This window comes from Anarhichas minor, unplaced genomic scaffold (genome assembly GCF_050575085.1).
Source record: "Anarhichas minor isolate MPS153535 unplaced genomic scaffold, ASM5057508v1 ptg000033l, whole genome shotgun sequence".
Classification (NCBI taxonomy): domain Eukaryota; kingdom Metazoa; phylum Chordata; class Actinopteri; order Perciformes; family Anarhichadidae; genus Anarhichas; species Anarhichas minor.
The window spans coordinates 6,188,308-6,213,844 of record NW_027466479.1 but is presented as its reverse complement, the minus strand read 5'-3'; the positions used below and the strand labels follow the sequence as shown (position 1 = coordinate 6,213,844).

The 25,537-nt window shown below is 42.6% G+C and overlaps 2 protein-coding genes across 2 annotated transcripts in view; both read right to left on the bottom strand.

Annotated features, from left to right (window-relative positions):
• Positions 1–8,531: 8,531 nt before the first annotated feature.
• LOC142965186 (uncharacterized) lies at positions 8,532–11,130 on the bottom strand. The gene is made up of 3 exons (XM_076105986.1): positions 10,668–11,130; positions 8,724–9,006; positions 8,532–8,664 (listed from the first exon to the last, which is right to left on the bottom strand). The coding sequence occupies exons 1-3, from the start codon at positions 11,128–11,130 to the stop codon at positions 8,532–8,534; spliced, it is 879 nt and encodes a 292-aa protein (XP_075962101.1).
• Positions 11,131–13,029: 1,899 nt separating this feature from the next.
• Positions 13,030–25,537, bottom strand: part of pleca (plectin a) — a 101,421-nt gene continuing 88,913 nt past the window's right edge. Inside the window, exons 37-39 of the mRNA XM_076105620.1 lie at positions 21,413–24,760; positions 13,914–20,860; positions 13,030–13,820 (exon numbers count right to left, since the gene is read on the bottom strand). Coding sequence (XP_075961735.1) covers positions 14,666–20,860; positions 21,413–24,760 — 9,543 coding nt within the window. The 3' untranslated portion in view covers positions 13,030–13,820; positions 13,914–14,665. The remainder of the gene's footprint in view (positions 13,821–13,913; positions 20,861–21,412; positions 24,761–25,537) is intronic.

Below are 25,537 nucleotides of genomic sequence, written 5' to 3'. Positions count from 1 at the left end.
GAACCAGGCTGCACAAAAATGTGACTCTACAACTCTAAAGTGCACATATCTCGATGACCTGGATCAAGAACAGTATTCTGCTGGAACCAGCGTGAGCTTCTGTCCCTGAGCTGTGTTGATATAGCACTTCATTGCTAGCGTTCATTTTCTTAGTTTTGACTGAGGACTCCTCTGTGCTTGATTCTTAGAAAGACTCATTATCTGTTGACTGTTGAAATGCTTTAATCCAGGCAAAGTGTCTTCCAACATGAGACCATGGTCTGCATTCCAGGACCACACTGGACAGGTTTTATCTGTGTTATCTTGGGCGCGCCCAGCCTTTCTCTTTGTGCATCAATAGTTGACAAAAGTCCTGATAGCTTCACCAGCGGCTGGACACGCTGATGGTGAGCTTGATTATTACACATGTCAGTAGTGCTCAGCTGGAGAAGAATGCACGCAAAACAAATCGTGAACATCTACTTTTCTCTTCTTCATTCTCATTTTATTTTGCCTTCATCAAGGTGACACCACCCTGATGGAGTTAGACTAGCTGAAAGCATGGTGTGCTGGAGAGCAGTAGTGAGAAGTATTTCACATACTGTTTGAGGGTATTTGATATGAACCTGTGCCTGGTGACAACCTGCTTATTAATGCTTTGTATTGATGATAAAAAAAAGTTTGGACAAATAGTTATCTTATGTGTAGATAAGAGGCATGACTGTGAGAGGATTAGTTCAACATCTTTGGGAAATAATGCTTACTTGTTGAGTAAACGGACAATGTCGACTCATAAAACTGCTCATGAAAAACGTCAACGTATTTGATACACCTGTGCAGAAATGTATGTACTGTATTAATGAGAGTGCCACAGATGTGGATATAGTTCCATATCCACATCTGTGCTGCACATGATAATTGGTTAACTCGTATGAATCACTGTATAATAAAGTGTATCTAGCTATTCAGATTTGATCCGTTATATATAGGAAGGGACTTTTCATTATTCATGTTTTTTTTTTAACATCTGATGAAGTTACCACTAATATTACCACTAACTTTTTATTTTTTTTTACTGCAAATACAACAATAGTTTAGGTTTGCACGTTTTTTAATTGCATATTTTGTATTAAGTTGAGCCATAAAACGAGTGGGTAGTAATATTTAACAGCCTGTATGAGCATTTTCACCTCTGCTAACCATAATGTTGATCTTAACATTTCGACTCAGAAGCTCCCAGACGGGCAACATTAAAACGGCCGTTGAGATCCAGTTTCAAACCAAAGCGATCGTATAACAGAGCCTGCACGGTCATGTGGCGTCTTCCACAGAAGCAGACATTGATGTGCGGAATCTCTTTAGAACACTAATCGGCTTGTTTTAAGACACACCCGATGTGCGTCTCACTTCTTTGCATCTATGCATGCATCTGTAAGCGCAGAAGAAACCTCTAAGTCTTGGAACAATTATGGCTCGACCCGCTTATTATAAAAGCACAGTACATTTAGAAGCCTGTGATCACTTCTCTTCACCCTCATCGCCCTTATTTTAGATGCTCGATTGTGTGGTAATCCAGATCGAGCCCAGATTCTGTTTGGCAGAAGGGAAATCATTTATTTTTTAATGAGGCGTGGGCAGATTTCAATGCTCAGACTTGCTGAAGACTCAAAGACTCCTCCCACTGTTGCTTCCCTCATGATTGTCTGATGTCGTCAAATCCCAGTTTCACTCCAGCCAACAAATACAGAAACCGGATTACACAAGAAACAATACTTGCACAAGAGTTGACATTGTTGCACATATTAAGACAGCAAATAAGAGATTCATTGGAAGAGTGAACACTTCTTGATTTTGTCCTCGTTGTCACCACCACATAAATAGTCACTGCACAGATTCTGCTCCTGTCATCACATTGCAGGGAAAGGGTGGAGATTCTGAGGAAAACTATTTTTTTTTTTTTTTTTTTTTCACTCTCTCACACGCATGCCTCTTTAAGGCGTGTATCTAAAAGGTCATTTTAGGAGTGTTTTGTGAAGACGTTATTTTATCTGGCACATTCCCATCGCTGCAAGCTGGAAGCTGCATTGCATTTTTACAAGCATTCAGGCGGAGCCTCCTGTGTCAACCTCAGGCCTTTCACAGCAACCAGTGCTGTCTGTGAACTGTTCAAATATCTATTTGTATTTATTTTGTATGCTTTGCATATAATCATATAGCTTCTTATTGGCATACGAAGTTGATACAGGTGTTCTTCTTCCAACAAAGCCCATATCGTGTGTGAAAATACCTGCTTTTATACTAATGTATGGGATTTGAACGCATGGTTGAAACAAATTCCCTCGCCGTTATTAACATACTTTCATATTAACGCATTCATTTTATGGCAGGGGGCATTTTCACTTTTACTTTTTATACTTTAACTGTATTCTGCTGACGATACGAAAGGAGACGATCCGAGTACTCTTCTTCCAACAGTGATGTGTTGGCCTGAAAAGACTTTATGGGTATGAAGGAGCTTGGGAGGGCCAAAGCTGGTGGCTCAGCTGGCACAACCTTTGCAGAAATAAAGCAGTGCAATATTTCAACATTTTTGGAGTATTACAGTAGCTTCAGCCATCCGTATAGTCAAAAGCAGCTCCTCTGAGCTGCTTTTGGGTTTGCTGTTACAGCGTTACATAACCAGGTTACATGGTAGCCTGTCTGAAGTTATGTATTTCCTCAGACTTGCACATGCGAGACAAACGGCTCTATTGACATGCATTGTATTTCATTTGGTACTGCATCCAGTAAACACATTATACTTGTGTCGCCATGGCTTTACCAGTTAAATGAAATGCTTAAACATTCTGAGCAATGTAAAATCTGATTATAGGCTGGATTAGGCCGTGACCAAGTTTTTCAAGATTGTGCAGAGTTTGCAATTTAAAAAGTCATATGCTAGTGTTGCTATTTCAGTAGACTTTCAAAAGGCCAAGGGGCTCTTGGAGACTATGAAGACCTTGACAGTAAACCAGATCCCACTCAGGAACTCCTGTCTTTGCCGTCTTTTCACTCACATCCGAGTTTAAACAAGCAGAAACTGAAATGACAGAAATCCTCTTACAGCAATGCCTGAAGGTTCAGGTCTGAGGCAGATAAGGGTGGTGTTGATGCTCTTATCACAAAGATCTCGTGTTTGCCGTGTCGAACTCTGGAACTTGTTCTGCAGATGCATATTACACATTCAACAGCAGTGTTGACTTTGTAGTATTTAATCTGTGCTGTCTGATGGGAGTTCTTTTCTTTGTCCTCCTGACCTACTTTTTTCTTCTGTTATAAGCGTTCACTTATCCAGTGCAAGCTCAGCAGCAAGTGCTCATTCAAAACGGTGATTTCCACCGAGTTGTGATGAGTTCGCAGGTGTGAGATTTACTAGATTGGCACACATCTTTGAACAGACATTCACGGTCCCCAGATGATGTATACTACTGGCTTTGGGGATCTTCTGACTTTTCATCTAGCGCCATCATGAGGTTGTCTCTTGTGTCAGAAACTAGCATTCGGATTGCAATGACATTTGGTCTGGCCTTTCATCCTCATCATTTAAAACCTTCAGTTTGTATTTTTTGCACAGATGTGCCTGAGTACAGCCTCACAGAGTTGCTAGCTTGGTGCGGGCAGCCGAATGGCAACAAATGGTTCACTTTGGCGCCATGCTGCATGCTGTTTTGTCACACCTGACTTACCTTTTTGTTGTGGCCTTGTAGACTGATAACGATCCTGAAGCGAACATCACCACCCACATCCACCTCCACCCCCACCCGCTCGTCAGGAGCGTTAATATATTGGGAATGCGGAGGAGTGACGTAGAGACGCTGTATACGTCTCTGGTAGTAGAAGCGACCTGTCAATCACAGTAATCCCGCCCTGAAGCATACCCTGCTTTATGGTCTGTTTGACTCTAAATGGATCATAATTTACTAAATGAACATCATGCTGTATTGAAGAAGACTTGAAACTAGAGATTGAGACCATAAACTCATGTTTACAATGTTTACTGAGGTAATAAATCAAGAGAGAAGTAGAGTCATTTTCTCATAGACTTCTATACAACCAGAGGAGTCGCCCCCTGGTGGTCAGTAGAGAGAATGTAAGTTTTAAGACATGAAGCATTGGCTTCACTTTGCCCCCCCGGTCGTGCCACCGGGTTGGATTTGACGATGCCATCACCTACCAGCTGCAGCGTTCTCACTCACATCTGGACATGGCAGAAAGCACTGTGAGGATCATTTCTTTTTTTCTTTTTTTACTTCTCAAGTGCCTTCAACACAATCCAGCCCCAGCTGCTGAGTGAGAAGCTCCAGGGGATGCAGATAGACTCCTCCGGCATCTCCTGGATTACTGACCACAACGGCATGTCTGACACGTTGATCAGAAGCTCAGCAGGGGACCGCCACCTCTTCTGCTCACTTTATGCACCTCAGACTAGCAGTCCCTTTCATATGCAGAAATTCTCTGATGACTCCGCAGTTGTTGGGTATATTAAAGGTGGTCAGAGATCAGAATACACGGTGGCCAGCTTCACTGAGTGGAGCAGAGGGAACCACCTAATCCTGAACATGACTAAGAGATAGACTTCAGGAGAACCAGGACTGCTATTGATCCCATCAACATTCTGGGAGAGGAGGTGGAGGTGGTGGATCAAGGATCTTGGAGTTCACCGGGAAATGCAACACTGAGGCCGCTTGCAGGAAAGGACAGAGGAGACTCTCCTTCCTGAGGAAACTCCGGTCCTTTCATGTGTGCAACAAGATGCTGCAGATCTTTTACCAGTCTTGTTGCTGCATGCATAACTTTCTTTGTTGCAATGTGCCGGGGCAGTGGCATCAGGAACACCTTTTTTATTGAATGAGTAAGGGTCTGAATACAAAACATCGATGTGCATGTCACATAATCACCCTTCAAGAAACCAAGTTTGATGATTTAACCCTGTTTGAATAGCTCCGTCACAAATGCAGGTACATACGGTTGTCATCACAGGTTGTATTGTATCCCCACCCACACAAACAGAAGCCCACACGTAACACACACACACACACACACACACACACAACACACACACTCCTCACCTCCTAGCAGCTCCACTTTAGTGAACTCCTTGAACTTGCTGATGCCGACATAAATCACTCTGATGACAATCCCACAAGGTGTCACACTACACGCCTCTTCCTGGAATCCGTCACACAGCTCCAACACTTCAGTGACAAATTCCACTAATGACCCAACATAGTGTGACATCGCCTACTGTGGTGTTCCAAATCACCTAATCTACTTTCAGGTTTAATTACCGAGGGTGTAAGAAGTGTGGTTGATTTTCGATGTCGATGCTCAGCTTCCTTGACTTTAAGACTTGTGATAAAACTCAATACCTGACTGCTGGCTCAGTAACTGATATCTATCTGAGTCGTGCTGAGACACCACAAGAGAGATTGGATTTTCTTCAGTTCACGCAGATTTATTTGCATCACAAAGTGTACAAGTAAACCGAGCTGTCCGGAGTCAAAGTTCAAAGTTCAAAGTTCAAAGTTTGCTTTATTGTTAATTCCACAATGCACTGAACATACAGGGGAGTTGAAAAGACTTTTCTCTCTAGTCCAACATATAAACATATAAAGTGAATACAGTGCAATAGATTAAAAAAAACATTTAGACAATATATATATAATAAGAGAAAAAAACAAAAAAACTATCAATCTGTATTTAGCAGCAGTTGGACATGGGGAGTCTTAAAAGAGAGGAGGGAGAGAGTTCAGAGAGTTCAGCTTCCTAACAGCCTGGTGGACGAAGCTGTTTGAGAGTCTGGTGGTGCGAGCACGGAGGCTCCGGTATCTTCTCCCAGAGGGCAGGAGGCTGAAGAGACTGTGTGAGGGGTGGCTTGAGTCGCGCACAATCATAGCACTTTTAGCAGTCGACTGGCTTCACAATGGAAATGTACATCACTTTATACCCTCATTCTGTCCTGGTCTCCCCCCTCCTGTCCCACGTTTCCTGCTCAGACAAGTTACACTGTGTATGTCAAAACAGAGGATACTGGATTTAGATATTTGAGTAGTCACAGTCTTCTTCCCCGCTCGTCTTCCTCTGATCTGATCTGGCCGTAGGACAAGATGACCAGCGCTCGTCTTTGCCCTGTGAAAACCTAAAATGACTACGGGCTCCAAGGCCACTGGGTTTACTCCCCAACTCGCTGCATCTAAAACAGAGAGACTGTTCGTGTTTTATTCACTTTTAGCAGAGTTGCGCATATTTTTGTACAAAGAAGCCTAGACTCCCTAATCCTTATCCCTTGGCCGTTCTTTCACCCTCTAACAGAGCATCCTGTTTCCCTTGTACACCAAAGCTGTTGACTTACAGAATGAACTATGCATTTATCTGCCTGTAAAAATGTACATGATTGAGGCGCTCAAAAGAGCACAACCACCCTGCCTCAGTGATGTGAATATATGACAAAGATACAGGCCCATATCACAGTATGATTGTGAATATACATGAATACATTTCAAACAATGAATATGATTTTAGACAAATATATTTCGAGTGTGGGAACTTCCCCTTAATCTTGGCTCTGTGTGTAAATTATTTGAGAGTTTTAGAGACTCAGGCATTTATTTAAGTCAAACCATTTGAGGGGTTTAGATGATGTGTCGCTTTGGTAGAACTGCTAACAACTCACGGTCATAAGACACAAAAGTTAGCAGCCTGTGTTATTATACAAAACTGTATTGTGTTATAAAACACAGCTTATCATATATATTTTTTTCTGTAAAATCTGCAAAGTAACTGTCAAATAAAAGTAGCATGAAATGAAAACACACAGGAATACAAGTACCCCAAAAATGTACATAAGTACACGACTTGAACAAATGTACTCGGTTACATTCCACCACTGATTTTAGGGTTTGAGAAGGTTTACTATCAGTGGGGATGTGACGCTTTAACCTCTCTTGACAGATCTTAAATGTTGAAAGTAAACCCCCCCCCCTGGTGGATGTTATTACAAAATGTGGGCTTCATACTTAAAACAGGAGCGATGGAAGCAGAAAAGGAGAATGGACAAGGGAAGTTTATTAACTATATAACTAAATCCCCTTAAATTACAATTAGTTCACACATTAATAACTATTATTAACTAACTAAGGTACTTTACTGGGATTTTGAGAGGATATTTAATGGATACACGAAAGGATTGTAGTATATTTAGGTATTTTAATGGAATATATGCATGTTTTAAGGGGTTCTTAAGGAGGTTAAAAAATGTTTTTGTAAAAGAGTGAAACCAATGAAAACCGCACCTTCATTTATACTGTCAAAGAGATTTCCTTTTTCAATGAAGGTGAAATTCCCACCCGTCCATATAAGTTAGAGCATGACTAATACTGCGGTAGTCATTATTCAAATGCTTTTTATTATAATATTTTCTTTAGTGTAAAAACAAACATGAATATTTTCTCAAAGTACATGTTTTTTTTTTCAAAATGAAATGAAAGTTGTAGTCTCCAATATGATCCGCAATATATATATTTCAATGACTAGTGGAATGACATTAAAAAAGATGATGCTTCATAAAAGAGCTACTGGTTACTAATAATACTAATAATGAAATAAAGTGACGGAATAGTTAAATTGTTGAAATTAAGCCAAAATGATGAATCATGCTTGTTGTTGTTTTTTTCTCTAAACTAGTTTTAGTTACAACAGTATTACATTAAAGGTTAGCAGGAGGCAATGTCAATATCATTAGTGAAAAACATATTGAATAAACGTCTAACAGTCTGTGCCTCCCTTCAGCCACATTCCTTCTTTCATTGCCGTTCTCTGGACTGTCCTCCAGACGCCCTCAGACTCCACCTGCTCACCTGTTTCCACTTTGCCCTCGTCAGCGCTGCAGTCTGGCCCTTTACACTCATTCCCTCACAGATCTGCAAAGTTGCCTGCTTGCTTTCTTGTCATTTTCTTTCAAACCTCTGACACCCTGTCCCCGCTACCTAAAAGTAAGCTTGACCGTGGACTCTCTGCCTGACCCCCCCATTTGGAGAAGTGTGCCTTGCTTGGACTGCCCTCCTGGTTTTGGACCATCATTGGGTGAGCTAGTTCTCTTCCATTCTGTGTTTACATCCCTGAACTGTTCCTGTCTGCTGCTTCTGGGTCACTCTCCTTGCTGCCTTGCATGCATCCATATGACACAAAAAAAAGATGTATATGAAAATTGTATTTTTCTTTGTAAACACATTTTAATATCAATTCAAAACGAGACATACAAAATAATTACTATCATGGACTTGGCTTCTTTTTATCAACAATCTTATATCAATATGTTACAACCAAACAGTGTGCAGAAACATTCATGCCAGCACTGTGAACAGGACTGTTGTCAATACTTGTGTCTGATGTGTTGTTTGGTACCAAACAAGGGGAAACAAACAGGTTTGCCGACAAACTGCAAAAAACAAAACCTGGAGGAAATGGCTCAGTTCTTATAATGTAGCCCCCCTTATGAACCTGCTCACTGTGCTTTAATCCAGCTCCTCCACATCTGGCTCAGTGGGTTTGGACGGAGGAGACGGTGGATGCTGCCAGGACATCGGCTCCTCCTGGCTCTGGGAGCGCGAGGGGTCGGAGGGTGAAGAAGACCGGTCTGCAATCCTCCTGACGTATAAACGCATACATTGTTTCATTAGGTCATAATATCAGTTTTGTTTACACACTTCACAGCTGGCCTACGGTATTCAAAGAGGAGCGGCCGTCTCACAGCAGCAGGTCCAGGCCCCTGTGGAGGCGGGTAATGCGGAGCAGCCAGCTGGAAGTGGGGGAACATCAGAGGCCCGCGGAGGCCATTGTTGTAAAGCCCAGTGGGCACGGGGGGCCACCACGGCCTGTGGAGCAGGAGGTTTGGACGCGGCCCGTAGCCGCTGGGGTAACCCGACATCCACGGGACGTGAAGAACAGGCAGAGGTGCAGCCGGGCCAAATCCACCAAAGTAAGGAGCATCTGGAAGGAAAGGTAAGATATTATAATACACTTGAGCATTCAAATCTACTTAAAGATTAATTTTGTATTCATTTTAAATATCATATCAACTGGTGTTTCAGGGTGAGGGAGTAGGTTTCTCCATATGCATTTACATCAGGGCCAAAATTCAATCTAACCTGGCAACAATATGTACATGACAACATTACCAGGGCTGCAACTGATGATCTCACCATTTCATTTAATAATTTGCGATGAACAAAAGTGACAAAATACCATTTATATATTCCTGAGTTCATGGTGAAGTTTTCAAATAGCTTGTTTTGTCGATCATATACTCCAAACTCCCCTAAAATGTTTATTTAAACCTCATGTGTGGCAGAGGAAGTATTTACATTATTTTCTTAAGAGTAGCAATATTACATTGTGAAAATATTCCTCTACAAAATGAAGTTATGCATGCAAAACTTTAATTAAAAGTGTGCAAATAGTATCAACCATATTTACTTGTAAATATACTTGTATATATTTGTAAGTATTAAAAGTAAAAACACTCGTTGTGCAGTACAATGTTCCCTGCTATTGTTTTGCTATGATGTTTGTGGATTCATATCACTGCTCCATTCATGTGCATGTTGCGTTTTACTGCTGTAGATGTAGATTTTAACTAATATAATGTTTGGTATAATTTACAGAAATGCATCATATTCTTTAAGATCGTCTCACGTTTGCAGCGTCGCTGTCCTGAGAGAACCACGTGTCTCTAAAAAGACTTTGTGATGCTGCATTTTCCAGAGCTTTTAAATGTAACGAGTAACGCTGTCAGACAAATGTAGTGGAGTAGAGCTGTACTGTAGTACTTCCATTTTATGCAACTTTAAAGTAAATTAACTTGAGTCAGTGCTTGGCTTTTTTGTTTGAAAAATGACTGAAACTATTGTATATGTCATAGTGCTGATTCATTGTCGTTATAACCTTATCGTTTAATCAACTAATTGTTTTAGCTCTAAAAATACAATGATGTCTTATTGCTTTATGGATTCACGGACTGGAAAGTTGAAATGGATGAAAGAAAAAAACGTTATCCATCAGTTTATAAAAAGTGTGGAGCTCTGAACAACCGAACGGTTATAACACGAGCGGAGTGCCCTCCGGCGCTCAAAGTGACTCATAACGAACGCACCCTGCGCCGCTCGCCTCACGCGCTGCTCCGTTCAACTGAGCCGCAGGTGTTCCATTAATGGCCGTTGATGACGTCAACCCACCGGACATTTGGCCGCTGGAGTTTTCTTTTAAAAACTGCAATAAAGCTAGTCTCGTGCCATCCGGAGTCTATAAAGTTTTTACTCGCAAATCACAAAGTTGTTGAGGATAGAAAATCCAAAAGTGTATATCGATTTACTCACAGGCCTAAAATATCATTACATGTTATTTTCTACAACAAACGTTATGTTATCTGCATTATGTCCCGTCATGTTCGTTGTTTAATATTATTTTTGGTGCTTTAAGTGAATTTGTTGTTGTTATTTTAGGGAGCTAGCTCCGTCATAACAGTTCAGCTTATGTGACGAAGCTTCAATATGTATCCAACAGTATCCTAACAGCTCTATCGGCTATAACTTAAGAGTTGTTTTATTAAACATGTTATAATTAACGGTAATGATAAAATAACTTACTAAAGCGTGTGCGAGGCTCTTCCTCACTGGAAGTGAAGGGCACCACCTCTCCGCTGTCCAAACCGGCCGACGTCTGCCCCCCCGCGGCAGGTTTACTCCGGTTTGCGGCGGCCCGCTCCGTGGCCCCATCCGTACCCAATGCGGCCGACAGACCCTCTTCATCCGGGGCCAAGGGGCTACAAGTCTCCTCAGCCGCTGGTTTCCCCGCGCTGACGGCGGTGTGGACGCCGAGTCGTTGCTCTTTATTTTGGGGGTTCTTTGAGGCTTTCTTCAGACTTCGCTGGAGGGCCGTGATGTGAGTCCGTTGTGTGATGATATAGCACTTCCAGCAGTCACATTTGAGAAAAGGACAGCACTTAACGTGGCCCTTCTGCGGGACGGTGATCCCATGGTGTCGGCACCGGGTGCATTTGGGCTTTCGTGATTGCTCGGCGGCGGCTACCGACAGTTGGTCTTTGGATAAGGACATGTTGTAGTACAATGCGCTTTATTCTACGTTTGAACCCCTCCTCACACGTATGGGGGCTTTTACACAGTCCATGCTTATGACCCAGTATGAACTTTGTATTAAATGTATCATTTCCATGCGTGGGAAAATGAAAATGGCCCTCGGCCAGCGACCATTGAGAGACCACTCAATGGCGCTGATTGGTCAGTCTGACCCATGGATACAGGTGTCTTTTCACATCTGCCAACGTAGTGTCCGTGACAGACAGGTTTGTCAAAGAGTATAGAAGCGAAGAGACGCTGTGGTCGCGTTCTGCAGCCATTTTGAAATAAAAACGCCGATGAATGTGTGACCATTAATGTATAAATAGACGTCTGTAGAGGAGAGGATAATTAAATACTACAGTGCAAACACTCAAATTACACTTATTTAAATCCCAATGTCCTAAAAGTTGTGAAAGGCACTGATGTAATCAAGACTTTTTTCCCTCGACATACTATACTATGACTTATTTTATAAATTGTTCCGACATATACTATGACTTTATTTGTTATATTATTAAAACTTTTTTCGACATTCTGAACTATGATTTTTTTCTTAGAATTACTATACAATTTTTTCAACATGAAAACTATAAAACTATGATTTTAAAGAAATCATTTTGACGTATAATTTTTTTAACCTTTTCCGACATACTTTTTTAAAAACTTCTTTTAGACATACATGGTATTTTTTCTACATATTATACTGACTTTTTAAAAACTTTTCCACATTTTATACTAGGAGTTTTTTTCTCTTTTTTCTTACGTTTCAACATACTAAACTATGACTTTCTTTTTTAAGACATACTATACTATATTTCTCAAAAGCTTTCTTCAACATACTATGACTTTATTTTACTTTTATCGACATACTATACTATGACTTTTGTCTTTGACTTTTCTTTCAACTCTATTCTATTACTAATAAGTATTTACATGCTATACTATAAAACAATTCCAACAGGTTTAAATATGAGGTGTTGCTATATATTGAATTCCATAACAGTATATCGTTGCATTCAATTTTGCATTGATAATATAACAATGATGTGCTTCTGCCTTAATGAGTATCTGGTTTTACTTTTGCCTGCACTGAGTTTACAGTGGAGGACAGGAGTTGAACCCCCTATTACCTATAACATCACGTGGAGCTATATTTATATTGGCTTTCAGTGTGCTGCCATATACAGAAGAGCAATACAAATTAACTTGAAGCCTTTGCACTGTTTCTAATTAAAGTCCATCGTTCTCTGCAGTCATCAAAGTCATGTCTATAATGCTTTATAAGCACAATCATAACACATTATAATGTATCTATAAAGCCTTATAACAAGGCATCCCATAGGATAATCTCATCACATGTATCACCTGCATTAACTTGTCACCTTTTCTTCTGTCTGGTCTCAGTAAAGATTCTGGATCTTTCTCTGGTCTTGTTGTAACAACAATCTTTCTTTCAGTGGTCTTGGATTAAAACTGCTTGCAGTCATCAGTGTTCCTGTCAGTGGGTTTAGTGGGAATACTTGTTTGTAGTTTTTTTTCACCATTTTGTATTAATTTAACATCTAAAAAGTTGATTGATCCAGAAGTGAAATTTGTGTCAAAGGGGAGAGTTTGAATTCTTTCCAGCTTTTCTAACTCACCACTGAACTCAAGAGAAATATCAACATATCAGCACCAACATCTTTGTAGATGGTGAAACATGGCACTCAAAGGTAAAGGTAAGCTGTCCTGGGTAATTTAACACACACATTTGTGGATAGTAATTATGTTAATTGAAATGAATCTGCGATCATCTGATACAAACGTAAAAAAAATATTTTCATCAGCTTTAAATTCAACATGATCTGTCAAAATGTAATAATGACTAAACCAGAGAGAACTTTCATTTTCATGTTTATTTACATAGCGTACGGTGTTACAATAAAATTCCTTGTCACCATTTTATTATAAATACACCCTTTTCAACAAGGTTTGACAACCCTCTTTAAAATAAATCCTTCAAACCTTTTGAAACGTAAAAGTAAAATAAATGCTTTAATAGATTCAACGACTTTGTGTTTGCACCTTTTTAAATGTTAGTAAATCATGCAAAGCAGAAATAAAGAGTACGGAAATAAAATGATACAGATCATATGTGTCGCTTTACAAAGGACAATCAAAATAAGTATATGCTGTGGAAAATACAAATACTGGGTCTGGTGGCAAAGCTTAAAGATCTCTCTCAATCGTCAATGTATATTACATTACTATCTGTGTAAGGTGTGTGTGTGTGTGTGTGTGTGTGTGTGGGGGGGCAATTGTAAAGTTGTAGCTATTAAATTTATGACATGAAGAGTTATTCTGAAGTTAGATTGTGAGATGCTGTAGTTGGACTGTAAAAGAGGCTGATACACCTGATAACACAGTAAACATACCAGTATGCTCAGCCAGTCATGCATCAGCCAGTGTGCAGTGTAGCACTGCACCATGTTATAATACTCAACAGCCCAGTTAAGTGTTTCAGAGTATTTTTGCAGGCATTTACAAAGCATGGTATCGAATGAAATGTCATAGAAGCAATTGTGTTTCTGCAACTGTTCGATAAAATCATGATTCAAATGAAGGCCAAAGTCCAAATTAATGCGAGGGGGGGTCACTGGAGCTGGAGATGAACTGTGGAGGCAATATCTGAAACAGAGAAATTCAACATTGAACAGCAACATTAGACTTTGGAGCTTAGAACCTAAATGACACAAACGTACCGAGAAATAGTAAACGTACCTTTTTAAAGTGTTCAGAAAGGCGGGCCTTGTATGACGTCAGATGGTGTTAACGGTCATAATAGGCTACAGAGTCCTTCCATTTACGGGAGCTTGCTGTTTTGAGGTTCATCACGAGGTTAGCATGTCGCTGTAACTCCGGGTTATATGACAGACAACTGGGAATGGAGTAGATAATGGGAGAGAGTATATGCGGCAGTGTAGCCCGGGAGAGAAAAGATCTTGAAGCTTGGCGTTCTTAAAGCAGACACTCTTAGTGTTTATTCATCTTCGGGGGAGACTCCTTATTCTGCTCTGCAGAGTGGCATTTATCTTTCTTTTGCTAACTTTTTTTTCTCCCCAAATATTCAGAAATTTACACATGTACAGAAATGCTTGTTTGGTTCAATCGGGTAATGAGCAGTTATAGTGTAACACGCACGATATCGTAAATAGAATCCTGTATGTGGAACCGTAAGTCCTTAAACTTAAAAAAAAATCTTTTTGATAGATATTGGAAATAATAAACAGCTCTTGTGTATGCAGCTTACAGTACGGTAGTCAGAAAGTCTGATAGAATAGCATAGACATAACTAAAAGTAAATGTGACACATAAAATAAACACAATGATTCAACTTGTATTAACGTCCTGTAATAACCACATGCAGAGCAGAATAAAAGTAGTCCATATTCCACTGAGAAGTAGGCATCTGGTGAGCACTGTGGCTTTTTAGTGTATCCTTCCCCTAGAAAATCATTGCTTGACTTTCAAACTCAGTATCGACGGCCATAGCTTGGTGAACTAAAGGAAGAGGAAGAGGAAGAGAAGGTTGTTGTAAAACTTGATCCTGTGGCATCGATGCTGCCTCTTCTGGAGCCAGATCTTGAGCCGGACCGTGACCCAGAAGCGGAGCCTGACCCGCTGACGCTGTAGGGACTGTACAGGCCTTTGCTTGATTGGGATGAGGCTTCAAGTAGTCGCAGACCAGTCCCCTCCTCTACCATGCTCCTTTCCATAGCATCTTTGTAAGAGATCTTCAGCTTGGTTTTAGGGCACGTGAGGTATTTTGAGTATGCACTGACATCTCGTAACTTCTGAGCAGTGCGTGCATCTAAGGTGCCCTTCTTCACGGCCTCATCTATGGGGACTCTGCTGGTAGCATCTGGTTCAATTAATCCACCGGTGAGATACTGGACCTCAAGGAATCGCTGGCCAGCCTCATAGTATAGCCAGCCTTTCTTTAGGGCTTGGGCTGCTGACATTTTGGTTTTGGTTCTGGGATCCTCAAATCCGTTGCACGCCTTCTGGGCGAGACTGATGCGGTCAACCATGATTTTATCCACAAGCCCCTTGTTCATTGCATCCGCAACAGCAAATTTCTCTCCCGTATTTGGGTCGATAATACCTCCTGTGCAGGCCTGAGCTTCCAACAACCTTTGGCCTGTTATATTGTCCACAAGGTTCCTGTGCATGGCCTCTGTGATGGACACCTTCTCCAGAGTTTCTGTGTCCAAGATTCCAGCCACAGGGCCAGTTTCCTCAGTTGGGTCGTTCCATGTGGTTGCTGGTGCTTTTATAGAAGGTATTGGACTCATGGGGTAAGAGGAAGAGGAGCCAAAGGAGGATGACCGTGATCTGACACCGCTCGTGTTTCCAGATAGCATGTCTGCAAACTCTGTGATGGACAGAGTTCCTGCACGGTACTGTTCCAGAGCTGACTTGTCAATCAGGCCCTTTGAGATTGCATCATCAATGTCATACTGCCGACCAGACCTTCTGTCAATGATCATGGATTTCACAACTCCATCAGATGAGGTGATGGTAATTTCCTCCCACTCGCACTCTTGCTCAGCCAGCTCAAGATAGGTCTGGTGGTCAATGAGCCCTTTCTGGTATGCCTCATACACAGACATCTCTTTGCCAGTCTCTGGATCGACGATGACGACCCTGCGCTTGCGAACAGAGGACTTGGATGATGTCTTCTTCTCGCGCTTCTTCTCTTTCAGCAGCAGAAGAGCGAGGCCTGTTTCTGGGTCTATCATACATCTCTCCATCAGTTGCAGGTAGGTGAGATTTTCCTCAGTGTTGGGGTCAAAGAAGCCCTTTGTGTCATCGGATGGGTCAGTGAGGATTTCATTCATTTCCTCATCGAAGAGGCCACGTTCATATGCTGTTTCAACTGGCAAGCGATGGCTCTCCTGTGGATCAATGATTCCACCAGTAGCAATTTGAGCCTCTAGCAGACGAATGCCATGATCTTTCAGAATGAGGCCCTTTTTCATAGCCTGGAATAGTGAGATGATCTTGCCAGAATAAGGATCCTTGTAGCCTGTGACTGCTCGTTCAGCTGAGTGGAGTTTATCTTTAAACTCTTGGCCAACAACACCCATCTTAACAGCGTCAATGACATTCAGTTTCAGGTTCTTAATAGGATCAATTACATATCCTGTGGCGGCTTGAGCCTCGAGGAGCTCAAAGGCAGTCCCTGGTCTGATCATGTTCTTCTTCATTGCTTGGTAAATAGACAGACGGTCTTTGCTAGATTCGACAAACACACCAGCAATACAGCTGGTACCCTCCAGGTATTTCTTCACCTCTCTGCTGACCTCCTCCACTGTAATGGTACCCTCTGTAAGTTCATTGTATGTCTTTTGGCTGATGATCTGTGAACGAAGCAGCTCGTCCACAGTGATTTGCTTTCTGAGACCCTTGAAGAGAAGTCTTCTATCTGCTAGTGAAAGTAGCCGCAAACCACTTGCTTTATCAACTCTACATCTTTTCAGTAGCTGGGCGTAGCTCTGCTTTTCATCTGTCGTTGGATCAGTGTAGCCTCGCACATCCTCAGTCGGTTCAGATAGTCTGTCGAGTGTCTCCTTGTTGATGTATCCACGCTGCATGGCAACATCTGTAGGGAGGCGGAAGTAGTATTCAGGATCAATTAATCCACCGGTGGCATTCTGGGCCTCCAAAAGCCTCAAGGCATAATCCTCAGGAACAAGGTCTTTTTTCATTGCCTGGAAGAGAGAAATCACTTTCCCGCTGTACGGATCCTTGTAACCTGTAACTGCCCTTTCAGCAGAGAGAAGTTTGTCATGAAGTTCAGGGCCCACAAGCCCCTTGCGTACAGCTTCATCCACTGTCAGAAGTTCATCTTTCACTGGATCGATCATGAATCCTGTCGCTGCTTGGGCCTCGAGGAGATTCAATGCAACTTCAGGTTTAATCTGTCCGCTCTTCATAGCCTGGTAAATGCTGATCTTTGGAGGATTGTCTGACATGATTCCAGCAATGCAACCTGTACCAAAGAGGTACTGTTTGACTGATGGCATTTCCATGACCTCCCGAACAGTCATCTTCTCTTGTTTTAAGAGGTTGTATGTCTGCAAGTCAATAATTCGAGCACTGTATAACTCTTCAATAGTAATTCTTCTTCTGATTACATCACATGACATGCTCTGCTCCGACTTTAGAGTCTCTCTTTGGTCAATGATTTCAATGATGATGATTAGCATTCTGTCCTTTGTGATTTGTCCCGAGCGATACTGCTCCATGAGGCGCAGTCTCTCCTCCACAGGAAGCATATTTGAGTTCATGATTTCCCAAATGGTCATAGTCTTTCCTGCAAAACTCTTATGAGGGATCTCAATTTGAGTGTTAGCTAGATCTGTTTCAGCTTGCTCCTCTGTGTACTGATAGGATTTCTCAACAGGAGCAGGAGCTTCAACCTTTGACAGAGGCAGGTAGCACAGACCAGAGTTGGCATCTCTTACACATTTCTCCACCAACTGTTTGTAAGTAACGCTTTCATTGGTGTTGGGATCGGTGAAGCCTTTAACATCGCCTGAGGGTTCATTGAATGACTTGGACATTTGTTTAGTGCAAAAGCCACGCTGAATGGCCACATCATTGGGAACACGATGGCTGCTGACCGGATCGATGAGCCCTCCTGTAGTAAACTGAGCCTCCAGGAGAGGAATAGCATGCTCCCTCAGGACAAGTTCTTTCTTCATGGCTTGGAATAGAGAAATTGTATTGCCCGTATACGGATCTTTGTATCCAGTCACTGCTTTTTCAGCTGAGAGAAGTTTCTCATGAAGCTCTGGGCCAACAACTCCATTCTTCACAGCATCATCCACAGAGTATTTCTGATTTCTGACCGGATCAGTTATGAAACCAGTTCCAGCTTGGGCCTCAAGTAGCGCAAGCCCAGTGTTTTGCTGCAAAACATTCTTCTTCATTGCTTGATATATGCTTAACTTCTCATTTGAATCTCCCATAGTGATGCCATCAATGCAGTCTGTGCCCTGCAAGTACTTCCGTACCTTATCAGTTTCACTAACCTCTTTAGGTGTCTTTTTACCCTGTTGGATTTGGTCAAATGTCGCCTTATCAATGATGTTGGAATCAAGCAAAGAGCTGGCAGTGACTGGTGCTCTAAGGCCTTCAAAACAGGCCTCTTCCTTTGTTTTGTCTTCTTTTTCGTCAACCATTGTTATCACAATCTTTATCAACTTTTCAATTGTCACCTGCCCCATTCTGTACTGGCGAATCAGCTCTATTCTTCGCTCCTCAGTGATGTATTCAGAGTGTATGATCTCCCAAATTGTGACTTTTCTGCCTTTGAAAGGGCCACAGTCCAGCTCCATAGTTGAATGGTTCAAAGCCTCTTTTGTCTTCGCCTCTGTAACCTGTTTGTCTTCTTTTGGCTTTGCAGCCTTCTTTGAAAGAGGAAGCAACAGGAGTCCAGTTTCTTTGTCTGGGACACATTTATCCATGAGCTGAGCATACGTTGAATGCTCTTGTGAGTTAGGATCATAAAACACCTTTGTGTCATCAGTGTTTTTGTTCAAGGTTTTGCCGATTTCCTCATCAAAATATCCACGCTTACAAGCCACCTCATGCGGGATGCGATAGCTGTTAACAGGGTCAATGATTCCACCTGTTGAGAGTTGTGCCTCAAGCAGCCGGATGCCATGGTCTTTCTTGATGAGGCCTTTGTTCATGGCTTCAAACAGAGACACCTTCTTTCCTGTATACGGGTCTTTGTAGCCGCTGATGGCTCTCTCTGCTGACAGGAGTCGTTCATGGAGTTCTGGGCCCACAAGTCCCGACTTAACCGCTTCATCAACAGGGAACTTCTCATTTTTGACCGGGTCGATTACACACCCAGTCGCTGCTTGAGCTTCAAGAAGGTTTGACACAGTTTCTGGTGACAGTAATTCTTCCTTCATAGCTTGATAGAAAGGCATTTTCTCCTTGGTTGCTTCAATCAGTAGTCCAGCAATGCTCGGTGTTCCTTGTAGCGCCTTCTTCACAGGCTCCATCTCGGAGATCTCCTTCACCGTTATCTTGCCATTACTCAGTTTGTTGAACAAGTCTTTGTTTATAATCTTAGACTCCAACAGTTCACTGGCAGAGACTGGAGCCCTCAAACCATTAAACATGTTTTCTTTATCCTTCTCCTTGTCTTCCACAACAGTGATGACAATTTTGATAATTTTCTCTACCGTGATCTTTCCTGTCCTGTACTGGCGAATCAATTCTCTTCTTTGCGGTTCTGTAAAGTACTCTGAATTTATGACTTCCCAAATGGTGACGGTTTTGCCCTTGAATCTTCCAAAAGGCACAACAACGTTTGACGTACTGAACACGTCTTTGGTCTCCAGATCTGTGTATGTTCTCTCACTCTCAGCAGCTTTCTCGCTTACCGGTAATATCAGCAGTCCTGTCTCTGCATCCTTGGTGCATTTCTCCAGCAACTGTTTGTAAGTGAGATGCTCCTGAGTGCTGGGGTCAATGAATAACTTGCAATCATCACTGGGATCAGTGAGTTTCTTGTTCATGTCTGCATCAAACTGACCCTGCTTGTAGGCAGTCTGAAGTGGCACTCTATGGCTATTGATGGGGTCAACGATGCCGCCGGTTGCAAGCTGTACATCCAGGAATTTGGTGGCTGGCTCCTTTTCAATAAGTCCCTTCTTCATGGCCTCAAAGAGAGAGATTTTGGCTCCGGTATAGGGATCTTTGAAGCCAGTGGCCGCTCGCTCTGCAGAGAGCATCCTATCATGAAGCTCGGGGCCGATTAACTCTTCTTTAACAGCCTCGTCGACAGTGAGGAGTTTATTTTTCACTGGATCTACGATGTAACCAGAAGCTGCTTGAGCTTCCAGGAGCATTGTGGCAGTGTTGGGAGTGATCTGGTTTTCAGTCATAGCCTGATAGATGCTCATTTTCTTTTTGGATGGAGTCAAGACACCTCCTACACAGCTCTGACCCTGAAGACATGATTTAACTTTATCAGTCTTTCCGAGCTCTTGCACCGAGACTTTTCCCTTTTTCAATTTGTCCAATTCCTTTTTGGTCAGGACACCAATGTCATGAAGCCTTTCAGCGGGAACCTTCTCTCTAATTCCATCAAACACAAACGGTGATTCTGCAGCCTTCTTCGCTCCGTCCGCTTCAACAGACCCATTGAAAACTTTCTTTGTCGTTCCCACCATTGTCATGGCAACTAACTGCTCCTCAGGAACCTCATCAGTCTGGACTTTCATGTCCTTCGTTTCGGAGGCACCCTGTTTGGAGGCCACCTCAAGACTCTGGAGTTTCTCCCTGAGCTTCTTGTTTTCCTCTCCCAGGAGTTTTTCTTGTTCAAGCCTCTTCTTTTCGAGCACTTCCATTTCTTTCTGCTTGTTTTTCATCTCTTCTTCAGCCGCCTTTTGCTTCTTTACAGCTTCATCCAAAATGGCCTTAAGTTTCTTCTTCTCCTCTTCCATTAGCTTCTGCTGACGTTCTTGTTCATCTTTCAGAGCTTTAGCCTTGTTGACTTCATCCTCAAACTGTTTCTCAAGCTTCTTTTTCTCATCTTCAACAGCCTTTTCTCTTTTCAACAACAGTTGCTTCTCTGTGAGGAAGGACTGCTGAAGAATGGCCTTCTCTTGCTCAATTTGCTCTTGTTGGGCATTTGCCGTCTATTTGGAAAAAAGTAGAAGACAATCAGTAAAATGTCATTGCATGTAACTTGTTATTCAGACTAATAGTTTTGGAAATTGACGAGAGTTGGATGAGACTGACCCTATTCCCTGTATGAAGCTTAGCAAACAGACTAAACATGGAGGGAAACATTTAGCTCTGTCCACAGGTAACATCTGCCTACCAGCAGCTCGAAAGCTGATTAACATACATGCAAAGACCAGAGTGAACTTAACAGAGCCAGGCTAGCAGTTTCAAGTCTTTATGCTAAGCTAACATCTCCTCTTCAGCTTTTTCCACCTTTTTAAAAAAATCTAACTTTCTGCAAGAAGGTGAAGAGTATTTCACAAAAAGTCCTTCAATGTTTTACTAGTGACCACTTGAACTCTGCAGTATTGTGTTTTGAATGGCATTCATATAAATTGCTGATTGTTACTTTAAGTCTCAGCAATTTGCATGAAATGCTACATGTTATCCCACAGAAACTGTAGTTAGAGTGTTGACTGTGTTAATTGGAAGGGTTGTGTAAATAGATTTTACAGTCAAAATACCTCTTTAGATTTTTTCTGAAGTTCCTCTGCCTCCTTTTTCAGTTTCTCCTTCTCATTTTCAAGGCCAGCGATGGCTTCCTTCAAGTCACCAGCCTCTCTGGTGCTCTGCAGCCTCTGTGTCTCCAACTTCTGCACGACAGTTTCTGTAGTTTGCTTTTCTGTCTCCTGGAGACGCACCTTTGCTTCTTCTGCTTGTTTTTTGAATTTCTTAGCCTCCTTTTCAGCTTTTGACTGAGCATCACTGAGCTCTTTCACCCTCAATTTCAGTTTCTCCGCCTCAGCTGAAACTTCAAGCTGCCTCTTTCGCTCAGCCTCTAATGATTTTTGGAAGTCCCCTGTCTCCTTATCAAGGCGCTGCTGGATCTGCTGTTTGTCCTCTTGTAGTTTTTTAGCCTTTTCCTGTGCCTGGTTCTTCTGTTTCTGGAGATCCTCTGCCTCGGCTTTAAGTTTGGTAGCCTCTTGGATGGCCTGCATCTTCTCCTTTAGCATTTTCTCTGCAAGTGCCCTCTGTTCCGCCAAGTCAGACTCAGCAGCCTGTCTCTGCCTGGCTGCTTCCTCAGCTTCCACATTGAGTCTGGCAGCATCCTCCGCCAGGCTCTTCATTTTCCCTGCTTCCTCCGCGAGTACCTTCTGTGTTTTATCTTTGTCTTTCTGCATGAGGCGGCGGTTTTCTCCCTCAATCTTAAGCTTAAGTTTCAGGAGCTCGTCCATCTGGATCTTAACTTTGGACAGTTCCTCCTCCACCTGTGCCTTTTGCTTGACGGCATCATTTACTTCACCTTTAACTCGCTGAAGCTCCTCATCCAACACAGCTTTCTGCTTATCAGTCTCGTCCAGCCGAAGTTTGACCACTGTTAGTTCCTTCTCAACCTGTGACTTCTGCTTGAGTGCTTGTTCGGCTTGTTTCTTGTGCTTGGCCATCTCTTCATCAGCCTGCTTCTTCTGCTTCAGTGCTGCCGCCTCAGCTGCCGCTCGCTTGGAGGCCTCCTCCTCTGCTTCTTTCCGCAGTCTCTCCGCGTCTTTTTGAGCCTTGGCTTGTTTTGCGGCTTCATCCTCTGCAGATTTTTTCTGCTTTTCAGCTTCTGCAGCTTTTTGTCGGAGCAGGGCAGCCTCTTTCTCTGCTTTCTCTTTGGCCTTCTCCGCTGCTTGTGCAAGCTTCTTCGCATTTTCAAACTCATCTTTCAGCTTTTGCTGAGCGAGGCCGTCTTCTTTATTCTTGCTGAGAACATCTTGGGCTTTCTGCTCTGCTGAACTGCATTTCTGTGCTGCTTCTTTGGCCAGAATAACCTGCTTCTCTGCATCTTTCTCCGCCTTGTCTTTCTGTTTATTTGCTTCAGCAGCTTTCTTTTTCAGACGTTCCACTTCCTCCTGAGCGACTTTGCATTGTCGAGCTGCCTCTTCTTCTGCTGCAGTAATCCTCTTCACCTTCTCCTCAGATTCTTTCCTTTTCTTCTCTTCTTCAGCTGCAAGCTTTCTTAGTTTCTCAGCCTCTGCCTCAGCTTTGAGTTTGCTCTTCTGGGTTTCCTCAGCTATACCCTTCAGCTTCTTTAATTCCACCTCTAAATCCGACTTGCCCTTTGAAGCTTTCTCAAAATTGATTTTAATTATGTGAATTTCCTCTTCCACCACCTTCTTTTGTCTCAGAGTTTCTTCCACGATTGTTTTTTGTCTCACCAACTCCGAATCCGACGAGCTCTTCAGGTGTGTGATTTTCTCTTGTATGTCTTGTTTATGCTGAGCAGCTTGATCCTCCAGCAGCTTTCTCTGATAAGCTTCGTCCTCCGCTTTTCTTTTCAGTCTTTCGTTTTCTGCTTCTTTGGCTTTCAGGGCAATCTCGGCTTCGATCTTCAGACGAGTTGCCTCGTTGATGGCGGCCAGTTTTTCTTTAAGTATTTTCTCGGCCTCAGCTCTCTGCCGCGCTGCCTCATCCTCCGCGGTCTGCCTCTGCTTCTTTGCCTCTTCGGCGACTGATCTCAGTCTAGTCGCTTCGTCAGCAAGTTGTTTCATTTTCAACGCTTCAGACTCAAGAAGCTGCTTGCTCTTTTCTGTGTTCGACATCGTCTGCTTCTCAGTTTGAAGCTTCATCTGCAGAAGAGCATCCATTTCGCTTCTGACTTTGGCCAGCTCGTCTTCCAGTTGCTTCCTCTGGATTTCGGCAGCAGTCACCTCATTCTTCAGACGCTTGAGCTCATTATCCAACAGGCCCCTCTGTTGTTCAGCGTGGTCAAAGTCGGCCTTCAGTCGTATGCATTCCTGTTCTGCAGACAGCTTTTGCTGGGCTACTTGTTCTGCAAATTTCCTCTGCTTTTCCAACTCTTTCTCTGCATTCTCCTTCTGTTTAAGAGCAGCATCTTCAGCTTTAGCCCTTTTCTTGGCATCACGCTCAGCCTCTAACTTTTGCCTCTCTGCATCCTCTTGAGTCTGACTCTTCTTTTGAGCTTCCTCTTCAGCTTGTAGCCTCAAGCGGAGAGCCTCATTGGCTTTTTGTCTCCATATTTCAAGCTCTTTCTCTGCTTGCTCCCTAGCTTTGTTAGCTTCCTCTTGTTGCTTCCTGAGCTTTTCAGCTTCCTCCTGCAACTGAAGGACGGTGCCCTGCTCTTTCTTAAGGGATGCCTCCAGCTTTGTTGTCTTCTCACTGAATGACATGGAATGGGATTGCAGCTGTGTGGCGGCACTCTTTTGTGCCACCTCCTCTACTACTTTGATCTGCCTCAGCTTCTCCTCCTCAGCCTGTTTCATGCGCCTCTCTGCCTCCTCTGCTTGCATTTTGAATTTCTGCAGGTCTTCCAGTGCTTTCTGCTTTTGCTTGGCTGCCTCTTTTTCTGCCTCAGATTTCCGTTTCAGCTCATCTTCTGCATTCTTCTTCTTCTGAGTCTCTTCAGTCACTTGCTTGCGAAGCCTCTCTGCTTCTTCCTGAGCAGCTTTCCTGAGCTTCTCGGCGTCGGCAGCCTTGTCTCTGAGCTGCTGTAACTCGGCCTCGGCTGTGCCTTTCTGTGTTATTGTTGTCTCTAACTGCAGTCTAATTATGTGGATCTCCTCCTCGATTTTGGTACGACTGACTAGCGCCTCCTCCAGCTGGTGGCTCTTGGACTTGATCTCCTGCTCGGACAGACTCTTCAGATGATGCAGCTCATGCTGTATGTTTTGCTTCTGTTTCTCAGCATCCACCGCGACATCTTGCCTCTTGCTGGCTTCTTCTTTCATCTTCAGCTTCAGCTCCTGGGCTTCTTGTTCCGCTTTGGCTACTGATTTAGCGTGAGCCTCCGCCAACTGTTTCTGTTTATCTAACTCGGCTTGTATCTCTGCCATCCTTCTCCTCTCCTCTTCTTTCAGTTTCTCTGAAGCTTTCTGTTTTGGTAGAAGCAAAGGGAATTGAGAAAATGTTAGAGGTGTTAGACTACGAAATAAAACATGTAGGTACATGAAAATGTAAATACATGAGAATATGTTACAGTTAATTATCTACAACAGATACAGTTCTTTTTCATTAGAGAGAAGATACAGTATAGGGAGATGCTTGTCAAGTTAATTTAATATGTGGCACACAGAATGACACTTTACTTCACAACATCACAGTCACTACACGTCGCTCTCATGCACTTGAGGTATTTTAATTGATCAATGTTTTGTATAATGTGTGATGCAGTCTGGTTATATTTTATGGGTTTGTTATAAATAAAATATTGTATGTAGTAAAAGTTTTTGTTTTGAATTTGATATTTAGGGTTAGACTCCTCCATCTTTACATAGCAGCTTTCCGTAAAATGTGTAGACTCATTGAGAGGACAGAGGCAAGGAATAATAGATAAATTAGCAGCATGCAACAGAAGATACCAAAGACAGCAAGTCAGAATACCCCCACCATGAAGAACAGCAGAACAATGCAGCAAACACAGCATGATTTGATGTAAACTCTGACAACAAACATCAAGAGACGACTTCTACTCTTTAGTAACATGAGCGATGCGTTGTGTAATTGTACAGATGATTGACATTCTAAAAAGGAAGGTCCAGCACTTTAGAAACCTGTCATATTTATCTCTTACAGTTATTTCTGGTATATTTGCTAGTAAAATAAAACAAAAACTGTTTTACAGCTGAAACTGACAGAAAAATAATTGGCAA